The sequence below is a fragment of the Megalopta genalis genome, chromosome 2, assembly GCF_051020955.1.
Source record: "Megalopta genalis isolate 19385.01 chromosome 2, iyMegGena1_principal, whole genome shotgun sequence".
Lineage (NCBI taxonomy): Eukaryota > Metazoa > Arthropoda > Insecta > Hymenoptera > Halictidae > Megalopta > Megalopta genalis.
The window spans coordinates 8,170,948-8,183,482 of record NC_135014.1 but is presented as its reverse complement, the minus strand read 5'-3'; the positions used below and the strand labels follow the sequence as shown (position 1 = coordinate 8,183,482).

Sequence of the window (12,535 nt, the reverse complement as noted above, 5' to 3'; positions counted from 1 at the left end):
TTCGTCCCGACCTCTGCAGGACCAGTTTCGATCCAACCACGAAAATACCAATCCGCCCACGACCAACGGAATTAACTCGTGGACGCGATTAAGTCTCGCATTTTCGCATCGTTGCGTGTAAATTCCTTTGCGAAAATCACGCCGACACCCCTGCACGCGCGTATAGACCGTGAAAAATCGATGAGCGACGCCGGTCTCGATTGTACGATGTCTCTCCCCCGTGTTGCAACTGCCACCCAATTTCGATTATTCCACCGGTACCTGCTGGACTGGCACAGGTGGTGGTGGGCGCGCGAGGTATTTCCGAGTTTTCTACCTCGGTTACTTATCGTTCTTTCGCGTTGCCGATGCGCGTTATCCGCCGCGCATCGACTTATTAAAATAGCGCCCGGCGTTACTTACGTTATCTACAAAGTTCAGCAAATTACCCATTTTTCTATCGGCTCGATCGCATCGCAAGGAAGAGAAGACAAGCGCAACGACCTTTTCGTCGATTCTTCTTTCCTTTAAACGACGAACGAGCGAGCAACTTGTACACGCTTCTAAACAGCTACGCGAATCGGTAACTAAAGCTCCGTCGACCGTGTATAAAAATCAGCTTTGTGTCGGATAAAAAGCTCGGTTTTAAAATGAAAATGGCAAATACAAAGGAAGAAGGAAGGCCTCGGTTCAGGGCTCGATGGGCTCGCCGATTATCGTCTGAGAGCGATATTTCTTGGTCGACGAGGAAGGATCGATATGAAAATAGAAAAAAAAAGGAAGGTAGGGCGGGTGCGCCTCTCCGGTGCGAGCGGCCGCCGGGAAAGGGCGGTTTCTCGGTGTTCGAAGAGGTGCTCTCTTGCCCCAGCGGAACGTGGCACGGCTGCCATGGAACAACGTACGCTTCGTCGAACGATACGCATCGCGTCGGGAGGCGTGCGTCACACGTCACACGTCACACGTGGGCATCTGCGAGAGTTATCATTGACATAAAGCAAGATCGCAAACGTACCGAGAGGCGAAGACCGTTCCCAGCATGACTGGTGGCTCTTTCGAGCGGCTGGTGGGCGGACGGGTGGTTTCCCATTTCTCTGCGACACCGATGTTTTCGCGACGCGCAGTAGCGAGCTGCGTCAAGTATCCAAACACAACGCGCCGTGCTTCTTTGGCCGTTTCCCTTGGTGCACCATACACGGCAACGGCGATACCATGGACAGAGCCGGCCCCCGCGCACTTCGCGATCTATTTTCCCCTATCGATCGCCTTTCGTCGATTTTATCCTCGACACCGATCAACGACCCTCTCGGCCAGGGTGTCGACGCACTCCTCCTCTGTGTACACACGCACTCCGAAACAGACGATATATATGTATATATATCACTTGCACACAGCTATTGTATGGCGAACGGAATAGGTAGGTACGACAATTTTCTCGTTGTTCCGCGTTGTGTTGTCGCGTTACACCGCGGTTTCACCGAGGCAGCCCACTGCTCGGGCAAATGTGCGGCACAACTGCGAACGCGGGTAACTGCGGGGGCTTCCCGATCGACCAAGGTACCGTCACCGAACCTCCGAGTTCCATCGCGAGCCAGCTCGCGCTTCACGGCTTACTCGCGCTTCGCGCGCCTCTGCTTATCTCGTCGACGCCAGCCAGGTGTGCCCGACCAACCTATTCGCTGCTCCGCGAACGGCAGCCTTCTCTATTCACGTTTTCCCCGGCGAGAGCTTCCACCCTTTCGCGTCTGTCCCTCGCGCGCGGTTCCTCGTTCGCCTCCGAATCGCTCGAATTAATCGAACCGGAGGGAACGGAACGGCGTTTCGACGAAACCCCGCGCTCTTCCGTCACAGCACTCGGATCGACCGGTAAAAATGAAACGACGCGCGCGTATCGACCCGCGGGTGAAGAGATCGCGCACCGTCGACTCCTCTTCTTTGTCTTCTTCTTCCTTTTCGTCCGTCTCCACCTCCTCCGCCTCCACCGCCTCCTCCGCCTCCTGCTCGTCCCTTTTTGCCACGAGCAGGCAGTTGAAACTGGTCGTTCGGTTTGCCCCAGAGGTTGACGTCATGGACTCTACACCTAGAGTGGGAACCGACTACTCTCTTTCAGTCTCGCGTTCCTGTTCGCACCAGCGGGGATCGTATCCTGGCTTCTCGTTCGCGCTGATCTCCACCGTTGGCCGTGGATGATCCGCGTCAACGTGTCTCCGGTTCGTTATTTTTAATCGATGACGAATCCTGCCTCGGATTCGCTCGAGCACGGTCGAGCCTCCTTCGAGCGTGCCGCGGCGGATCGCCGCGAGGAACTGTCCAGTGTCGCTCCTCCAAACACCGCGATCGCCTGCTCGCAATCGGACGCGTTCACCGGATGCACCGCGAGCCCTATCGACAGAATCGTTGGATTCCTCGCATCCTGGAGTTCCCTTCGAGAATTCAGGCTTCCACCAACATACGTGTCGCGGCGAATCGAGCTGGCTCGCCTCTCGGAGAATTCGATTCGAGTTCGCCTCGAGCAACGACCGACTCGCTCCCGTTCGCAAGGAAGCAATTTGAAGAGCGATCTTTGTTCCCCATCAATCGATGCTCCAATAAAATATTCACTCGGTGCAGAAAGAAAACGGAGCGGCGTCGTTCGGCCGCGAACGTTTAACACGATTATCCTCGGGCTCGTTGAAAGCGCGTCAGTTAACGAAGAGCAGAGGAGCCATGGGGCTACGGGTTCCCACGTTTTTCCGTTAGAATTGCCGCCGTCACGCTCGCCGACTTCCGGCGACCCCACCGGAATTGCGATGTTCGTTTGATTTGTCGCGTCTGGCTAAACGTCATCGACGAGAACAAATCCGACGGCACGTATATCCCGCGAGCTGCGCGAATCCAGACAAAATCGTTCCGGCCACTTCGAAAACGCCGTCGTCGACGGAGATCGATCTCGGAACGATAACCATTGATATTCGATCGGATCCGATCGAACCGAGAGAGCTGTACGATGCTGCACACGGTGTGTATCGAACACCTGTAATTGTTTAAACAAAACGACCGTTCCCCACGGAGGAGAAACTTCCGCGCCACCTGGGCGAAGCTGTCGCTTCGAGTTCCAACGGTCGGAGCGGCGTTAGAGCCGTGCGTTTGCGAAGAAAGATGGTCGAAGAGCACGCAACGCGTTATCCATTTCTCTTCGGTTCGAGTCTCCACTCTCGTCTCGATGGAGAAAAAGCGCACGATAAACCTGGCCACTTTCACCGAGCAACGGAAAAACCTGACGGGACGCGGGACGGGTCGGGTCGAGAGACGAGAACTCACGCTCGATCTTCCGATACTCCGGCAAGCCGACACTCGAAGAACCCCCCCCTGATACACTCGAGACGCGAATGCCGTAGTACAAACGGGCCCAGGTCGCTCTACCCGGGTCCTCCGGCCCGCCAGGGGTGTATTCAGCTCCCGGCATGCCCTCTACCTTCTCCGAAATTCGAACCGCTTAACGGTACATGCCGCGGCTACTTCTTGCGCTCGTAACAAGCGAATTGCCCTTTAATGGGAGGCCCCTCTCCGTCTGTTCTGAAATTTCCGTAGGATGCCGCCGTGTCCTCCTCGAGGACATTACGAGACGATGCTCCGATGCTATTAACCACGAGATCGTCGATGACACGGGCCGTAGCGAAAGGGAAAACGCGAGTGCGACGTTTCGCAAGGAAATTCCTCAAAATACGAGCTTGTTATTATTACGACATTCTATATCATAGAATCGATAAGGATAAAGCGATCGCAGTATCTTCTGATAATTTTACTCATCGCCAACTTTCAACGATTAAAATGCTTCGATAATTGCGAATGTTACGCACTCGTGAGATCTTTATTTTCGAGTACGGTATAATACTTTATGTAATAATGGGTTGCCGTTCGTACAAAAATAAATAAATAGATACATTTTATGCGTACGAAATCGAGCCTTATGACACCTATGACAGTTACGATTTTAACAGTTTTAAAAAATTAAAGAATATCACAATGTAAAAATTATTTATGGAAGAGGGCAAAGAGCTAACGCAACGAGTACGGTATAATACTTGTTGCGTTAGCTCTTTGCCATTGCTTAACCCTTCCATAAATAATTTTTACATTGTGATATTCGTTAATTTTTTAAAACTGTTAAAATTGTAACTGTCACACGTGTCACAAGGCTCGATTTCATACGCATAACACGTATTTATTTATTTATTTATTTTTGTACGAGCGGCAACCCATTAGTACATAAAAAGAAACATATGTATAAAATATGTATATAGGTCGTGTGTAACTTGGAAACACTGTAGGCTAGGAAGATTATTTTTGATTTTGAGAATGGCTTGCGTTGGGGTGCAAAGCGTTAGTTTGTTATTGCAGTTCAATGTTTCGTATTCAATCATAGAATCGATATCCTTGCTACGATAACGTTGATTTTGCGAAAGTAATCCGAAGAGGAATTCGTAGAAAATTTTAATTTCTCCAACGAGACGAGTCGACCGGGCCCTGTTTTCCGTCCGCTCGGATACGGAGCACGAGCCGCGAGTCAGCCCCCACTCCCGTCGGGACACCGTGAATGCGATAGCCGGAGTCAGGGCCCAGGTACCTTTACCCTACCCTCGGATCAACGGCCAGGGGCATGCCAAGTTTCCTCAGCGCCTGTTCGTCTCCCTGTGTCCAAGATACGCTCGGTTCTGCGCCGCGTAAAACCGGTTTCTCCGGCGATTATACGATCGCCGAAGACCAATAGAAATCTGGCTCTAGGCTCTGACTCGAGCTCCGGCTCTGTCTCTGACTCTGACTCCGACTTCGACGGACAACCGGACGAATTAATAGGATCGCGAGGCGATCGCGGAGTCTATTGCCATGATCGTGGCGGATGCTTCGATAGACGACGTTCCGAGTTCGACGGTCGGGTCGGTGCACCGGGGCTGGAGCTCGAGGTTTACGGTGGTGAGGAGTGCAGCTGCCATGGCAAATGGCCGTACGCATCTGCTGAGACGTGGCTCCGAAAGGTTCACCGCGAAACCCAGCCGGATTTCCTACGTTTTTAGATTTTTCCCGGTGAGACGACGCGCCGGGACGCGTGGTGGGGCTACAGGACAAATTTATCTGTTTCCTGTGGATTAGATCAAAACCGCGGTGCTTTGGCCAAAATCACTTGGCTACGATTTTATATTCGTCATGTTTTTCGACGATTTCTTTTTTCTTAGAACTTTGTAAAAGCGTTCCATCGATGCCTTTATCGACAACGCTATTGGGTAACATGTCCATCAGTCTAGCTTTAAATATGTTAAAGTGTAATAAATGATACATTCAGATTTCTGCGAAATGAACGCATCGCTTGCATTTTCATCCTAGACACAGAAATCAAACTTAAAACATGTAATCTTTTTATGTACTTTTTTTTATTTTTTTTGACATTCCAACCAACTGTAACTCTTCCAAAAATCTTTTTAGACATAGTCTAGTAAACTTGTGATCTACAAACAGCATTCTTCAAATTTTCGTTTCAGGCTTTTGGATAAAAAAGTTCAAAACCGAGAAGTTATTTTTGTCATTCCAAGTAGTAGCAATTAAAAAAAAAAAATGCATTTTAATCATTGTCCGGTAGACTAATCCCTCTATCGTGTAAAAAAATTCAGGTAATTTAGTCCAGTCTTACAAAGGTTGCTGTGTTTTAAAATGTGTACGGACACTTTCGTGACAGACTGTACTACATTGGTATCTAATTTATCCTTTTGTCATTTCTTTGTACGTATCGAGAAGGGTGATGCCTTCGAATAAGTAACAATAGAAACGAAATCAATAATGAACGTGACGAGAAAACGATTGCCTCCGCTCGCGGTTCATCTTGGGCCGCTGGCAATATGTATAAATTGAAAGGATTGAATATAAAAGTCTGATTTCGTTGGAAGAAGGTTTTACATTGTGGAGGGAATATTTGCGAAATGTCAAGGTAAAAGATCGAGTGGGGGGAAAAAAGCGACGTCGATACGCCGGCAGAGTCACCGCACGCAAACACTTTGCATAATCGAATCGCCGAGCCAGCGAAATATCGTGAATTTTGATAGGAGCGTGTCGTCGGTTCCAACATCGTCGGCGATCGATCGAAGCGACGCGGAACGATCGCGCAACCGGCCGATTAACGAGCTTGATCCGCCGTTAATTTATGCGCTGAGAATTTTTCGACGGTAAACAGGGTCGTGTCATGACACCGCGTTTAACCGTGAATTTCCTGTATTTAGATACGGCGGAGAAAAACGTCGAGGAAGCACGGAGCGACGGCGAACAGTTGCCCACTTCCTCTTCTCCTTCCTTTCCTCGTCCGTCCCTTTGCTTCCTTCCTTCCTTCCTTCGTCATTTTTTCTTTACTCGAACGATCCATCGAGCGACGTACGCGGACGAAAAAGTAAATCAAGGCGAAGCAGCTGCTGAGAAAATGCGGCCATTCAGAACCTCCGGCCACCCTACCTCGATCCGAATCCGAATCTCATCCGCGATTAACGCACGGCCTTTTAACGATTCACTCATAAATTTAACACTTTATCGACCGCTAGCCTATTTATCGGCTTTTCGATTGCCAATGCTTATCGACCGATAGCCTATTAATCGACTTTTAGCTATCGACGGTTTTCGCTTCTTTACTGTCTTGTTAGTAGCTGACCTCCTGTATGCTGACCTCCCCATATCCTTATGAATTATAATTATAATAATTATATTATTATTTATTATTATTTTTAAAGGAATAAGCACAACACAATGAATAGCGAAAATTTAGCCGGTACTGGGAGCAAATGCGCGCGCGACTAAGCCAGTCCTTACTGAGTGGCAGCCTCAACCACGACCGGACGATAAAGTGTTAATATAATCCTGAGAAGTATATAATATCGCGCGCCAATCGTGTGCTACCTCTGATAACGGTCCCATTAATTAGAAATAACGGCAGCGAAGATCACCGATTATATTCATTTTCCGAACGTTCCACTTTAAATTAACGATCGCGAATTCGTACACGGTCCAATCTCGTTTTGAGAGATGTGAAAAATCACTTGATTCAGCGTTCTGCCAACAAAGAGCAGGACCAATACGAGCACGGCAATTCAAATTTACCAGAAAGATGGCAAAAGGATATAGAAGAAAGCGGTAAGCACGTCATTGAATAAAATTTTACTGTAAAATATTAGACTCACTTTTCGAATAAGCTGATAAAAGGATGCGTCGAACAAACAAATTGAAATCCACGACTAGGAGACTCCGGTGTTTCCGTTTGACGTCGCGTTTTCTCGCCAAATGACGCAAAAAGGGATCTACCGAAATAGTCGGGGACGTCCTCTTTTCACCAGCGAATTTCACCAGGAGAATCAAGGCTGCGCGCCGCGTTATTTTCGTCGCCATTGCAAATTTTTCTACGGATCCCATCCAAATAAACAGAAGTTTATTTCGCAATGATCGATGTTTGCGTTGGCAAAGAGACGTCGGCGTCGATAGAATTACTCCGCTTTGATACCTCGCTGACACGGCAGACCTCGCTGAATATTATATATCGGTCAAAATCGAACGGGAAATCCGCGCGCGGGAAAGCGTACGGCGATGGCGATCGTTAATCCCGAGGAGTCATGAATATTTGATGAATTCGCTTCAATGGCATCGGTAACGAGCATCGTAATAATAAGTTTCGACTGACGCAAAAGAGCTAAATGTGGCCGCAGGGATTGAAACTGGTAGTAACTAGCTCCGACTATTGTTCTCGAGGCGATATATTCGGAATTCGATTGGTTCGTTTACCACGCTTGAAAAGTAGGTTTCTGTGCGGCCGTTAACTACTGTAAACTAGATGTCATTTTTTCTTTTTTTCTCGCTTTGTCATAGTCGAGAAGGAAAAGAGTGTCGGGTGCTTTTAGACGTGACCTAACGAACTTACCGCAACACCGAGTCATTTAACGTTGCACTCCGGCCGCTGAAAATTCAATCAACGACCCGAGGAAACAACGTTAAATATAATTTTACGCGGGATTGGTCGCGCGAAGGGGAAACCAGAGGACCGTTTAGTCGTGTCGCACGCGACGCTGACGCAAACGAATTATCACGTTTCTCTGAATTTTTTCGCACGTGCATTTCCTCTTCTCGATACGCCATATGGTCGCAGATAAAACCACATGCCGGCGTATTCCCATGATCATCGAGCGAACAGGTAGATACGGCCGAACATGTGCCACGGTGCCGATTGAACTTTAACTCGCCGCGTTCGAAACGAGCCTGCCACGCTATTATTAGGGATTGCTGTATTCTAAGCGCCGCATAATGAAATGAATTTCGGGAGATTTCCAAAAATAATCGCGCTAATTACTGGAAAGTTTTGATGGCTGCGCGCATGCTAGCTAGACATCCGTCACACCTAGGCATTATCTTCGGCTATGTATGTATTTGCAACGTGTTCGAGCTTCGATCGACCTCGAAGGATTCTAAGAATTATCAACGTTCGCGCTCGTTTTTCTAATACTTTAATGTCCAAGGATCGTCGCGTTCGACTCACAGGAAATGCATGCACGATGCATAGGGAACACGTGGTAGCGATATTCCGATGTCCAGGAAGCGAATACGAGAACAGCTGTTGGAAACCTAGTTCCCCGAAGAGTACATTTCCTTCGGGATAAAAACGATTTTAAGCACGCCGCAAACTTTTTAATGGATCTCCAACTCATTGTGAGGTAAAAGGGCCTATTTTTAAACAGTTTCTGTGGATATAAGGTTATCGTCGATTTTATTACAGCTAAAAAGTGCTATTGTTGAATATACCTATATGAGCCGTTTATTTTGAAAGTGGCATAAGACACTTTGTTTTTAAGTCGAGATATTTAAGGGTTTGCGTTTTAACACGTTTAAAAATGTGGATGCTAACTTTCGAGAAGATTTACTTGTATTTGTTATCTCAGGATACTGATATTTTTCTCGGTATAAATAATTTCGTATAAACATTAAAAAATCACCACTTTTCATTACGGTAAAGTGACTTAAGCTACTTTTAAAATAAATAGTTTAGAGGAATGACTGACATATATTAATTTTGTCCGACGTATTTTACTGAAGTGATGTTTTGAAAGGACAGTGATTTACTAAAATTGTTTAATAAATTACATATATAATAATAATTTATACCATGAACATATTTAATATTGAGGTTTGATTTAAGTATTTTTTATTTTAATATTCATAAAATACGAAAATAATTAGTACATTTTGAAACATAAGTATAAGTAATTTATATGAAAATACATCGGTTCAATTTAATTTCCGTCATCAATAGGAGTGATTAAGTCCTCGGAAATCGTGTTTTGTTTCAAATTTTTAAAATAACTGTTGTATATAGGGGGTATATAATTAAGCAAGTCCATCACGTCTTTGTATTTTTCTGAAGAAACAGGACGAGATCCGGCGTATAACGGATCCATTTCTATTTGTGAATAACGCCTAGGTCTTCCTTTCTTTGGTGACAAATCCAAAGTTAGAAATTCATCTTTTTCATCTAAAGTTAGTTCATAAAACATTTTATAGCCATCTGCTGGCGGTTCTGGAGGTAGCCGCCACATCACTATAATATAATTGACAAAACTGTACTATTCTCTTTCGCACTTATAAAAATAAGTCCAGTGTGATCACAACTTTTTAAAAATAGTGAAAATAATTCAAAACAATACTTCACACACACTTATCACACGTTTCTATTTCTTTTACACTAAGCCCCGCAATTAATTTCCTGAGTACAGCGACTTACGCCACTTTCAAAATAAACATGTTTGTTATACCGTTAATTAGCAAAACTTCTCTCGAACAAATCTCAATAGTTCTCAACTTATTGATTGCAAATTTTTTAAAAATGAAAAGATACCGTTCAATTGTAATTAGTGTTACCATTAACTCGATTTTTTTTGAAAAAGTGACTTATGCCACTTTCAAAATAAACGGCTCATATGCGACTGGTTCGATCGACCGATTTTTCTAGATATAACGTAATGTACTTCGAAGTATTTATTTAATACGAAAAGAAATAGCGAAGTACGAACGCGTACCTATTATGGAACACCGTTTTCGTGCCACGCGTCACCTGGTTTCATAAATCGGGATTCAAGTACACAATATGGAACAGTACGCGCGTTCTTGTTTAAAACCCCTCGTATGCGAATAAACATTTTCTTTTACAGTCGATTGTTACGTAACAGTACTTTTCTGGGTGAATTTATAAAGAACAACGTTCAAAAATATGGGTAGAATTTTTACATCCACTTTCGTATGCTCTATCCATTTTTTATCGTATTGTTTGTGCTACTGTTCGAAGAAGGGATCGTATCGTAACAGGTACTTTTACCTTATTTCTAAGAAACCATGTACAATCGGTCGAATAGTGCTCACCGAGGTATATCTGCAAGAGCCGAACGAGCGTCCAGAGATTTATCTGTAACAGAAAACGTAATTTCTTTGATTAATTAAAAAAGTCAATTCGAAGGGTCTATATGTTTGTACATGGAAAACGTATGCGATTCGTTATCGGAGCGAAGACAACAACTTTCACAATAATTCTGACGTAGTTTATAGATATCGAGGCAAGTGTTACATCAACTGATAACGTCGACAGTGTTTACTTCCTAAATATTTAAACCAATAAAACTGTGGGCGTCTTGTTCCCCTTTAACAGCACTTTGTCACGGCAAATCGGGGCTGTCACTTTCAATGTTGCATTCCTCGTGCCAGGAGCGAGATAACGTTAGTTAACGGAAATGCAACGGAAACGAAAGTAATTGTCTTTCTTTGGTTATAATCTCTCAAATCTTCAAGAAAGCGTCGAAATCCACGACAAACGGTCGGGACGAAGAAAAAATTGTGTAGCGTTCGTTGTACTCGTCCGGTTATAAATCTCGGCGCCACGTTATTGCGACGATTTAATCAGCTGACGATACTGTATCTTCGCAGATCAGATTTGAGCGGTGTTAATGCTCGTTCCTCGCGCGAACAACAGAAGCGATAGCATTCTCTGGAAGCGTGCAGCTACTTCCTAGCACGCTCGCGAAAACTCTCGGTTATCGTCTCGCGGTACACAAAAAGAATGCCTCGTTGGATCGAACGTCGCACAGGCATCCGCGAAGCATTTCAATATTAGCTCGTCGGGTGAACAAACAAGTTCACGCGCAAGGAAACGTATCCCGCCTGACGCGAATCTAAAATGCGGGCGTAGAGATAGCGAGTTTCGCGGACGAATAGAATTTAACTGGGTATTTGTGGCCCGGTACGTATACGCGGGTCGCTACATTTTAAATAAACAATTTCCTCGTGTACGTTATCAGAAATGTTTCTTATTAATAGACCGCCTCAAATATTGGAGCTTTTCCTCATAAATCTCGTTAAATCCGATGAATATCCTTCGCGAGGAATGAAATTTTGCAGGTGCAAGCAAACCGAAAACATTCGTGGAAACGTTGAGAATTTCCAATGAACCGGTTCTAAATCATTTCTAACGAGCTCGCGATCTTTCCGACGACACGAGGTGCCGTCGATTCGTTACAAAGGAATCCCCGAACTGCTTGGACGTCTACACGCCCCATAAAAATACGTATGGTGCTTGCTTTATATATCGGTCGATGCGGTTCCCACGACACCCCGTGCACCGTTTCTATGGGAAAGTTTTATTGGGGAGAAATTGTACGTGTCTGTACGCTCGTACACACACAAAGAGACGCGTTCGCTTGCGCGAGCCCGCTCACCCCTCGCTCACCCCGGATCGCAACGGTGAATATTCAACGGCTTCTGCTCGACAGCCATTGAATATTTAACGCAACGTCGATTTGTCGTATTCGTCCGTCTAGCAATTAAACCGATTCCCGGAACTGTCCTCGATCGTGCCGTAATAATTCAACGATCTGCTTATCTAAATTTATCTGTCAACGTCGCGTTTTGTTCCGGAGGCAGAACACCGACAGACGCGACAACAATCGTCGAAGGAAAACCTGCCCTTAGAGAAAGAAGTCGGCCGACTGTTGCGTTGGCTGTAATCAACTGCCATTGCATATCCAAGAATTTTATTTAAATAAAATAAAATGCCAAGAATTTTATTTAAATAAAATTCTCGATACTCTAAATCGTTTCGCAATAATATTCGATCAAAACATGTGAGCCGTTTATTTTGAAAGTGGCATAAGTCACTTTTTTAAAAAGATCGACTTAATGGTAACACTAATTACAATTGAACGGTATTTTTTCATTTAAAAAAAATTTGCAATCAATAAGTTGAGAACTATTGAGATTTGTTCGAGAGAAGTTTTGCTAATTAACGGTATAACAAACATGTTTATTTTGAAAGTGGCGTAAGTCGCTGTACTCAAGAAATTAATTACGGAGCTTAGTGTAAAAGAAATAGAAACGTGTGATAAGTGTGTGTGAAGTATTGTTTTAAATTATTTTCAGTATTTTTAAAAAAGTTGTGATCACTGGACTTATTTTTATAAGTGCGAAAGAGAATAGTACAGTTTTGTCAATTATATTATAATGATGTGGCGGCTACCTCTAG

General features: G+C 45.0%; 1 protein-coding gene across 4 annotated transcripts in view; it reads right to left on the bottom strand.

Moving 5' to 3' along the window:
* numb (NUMB endocytic adaptor protein) overlaps positions 1 to 12,535 on the bottom strand; it is a 64,271-nt gene that overhangs the window by 19,468 nt on the left and 32,268 nt on the right. For 2 of the 4 annotated variants that reach the window (XM_076528840.1, XM_076528841.1), the window contains exon 2: positions 10,387 to 10,429. Coding sequence is in view for 2 of the 4 variants with exons in the window: in XM_033478206.2 (XP_033334097.1) it covers positions 992 to 1,066 (75 nt within the window). In the remaining 2 variants the exon portion in view is untranslated. Of the gene's footprint in view, positions 1 to 991; positions 1,955 to 10,386; positions 10,430 to 12,535 lie in introns of those variants that run through there. The other 2 variants (XM_033478206.2, XM_033478207.2) reach the window with 2 other exon arrangements.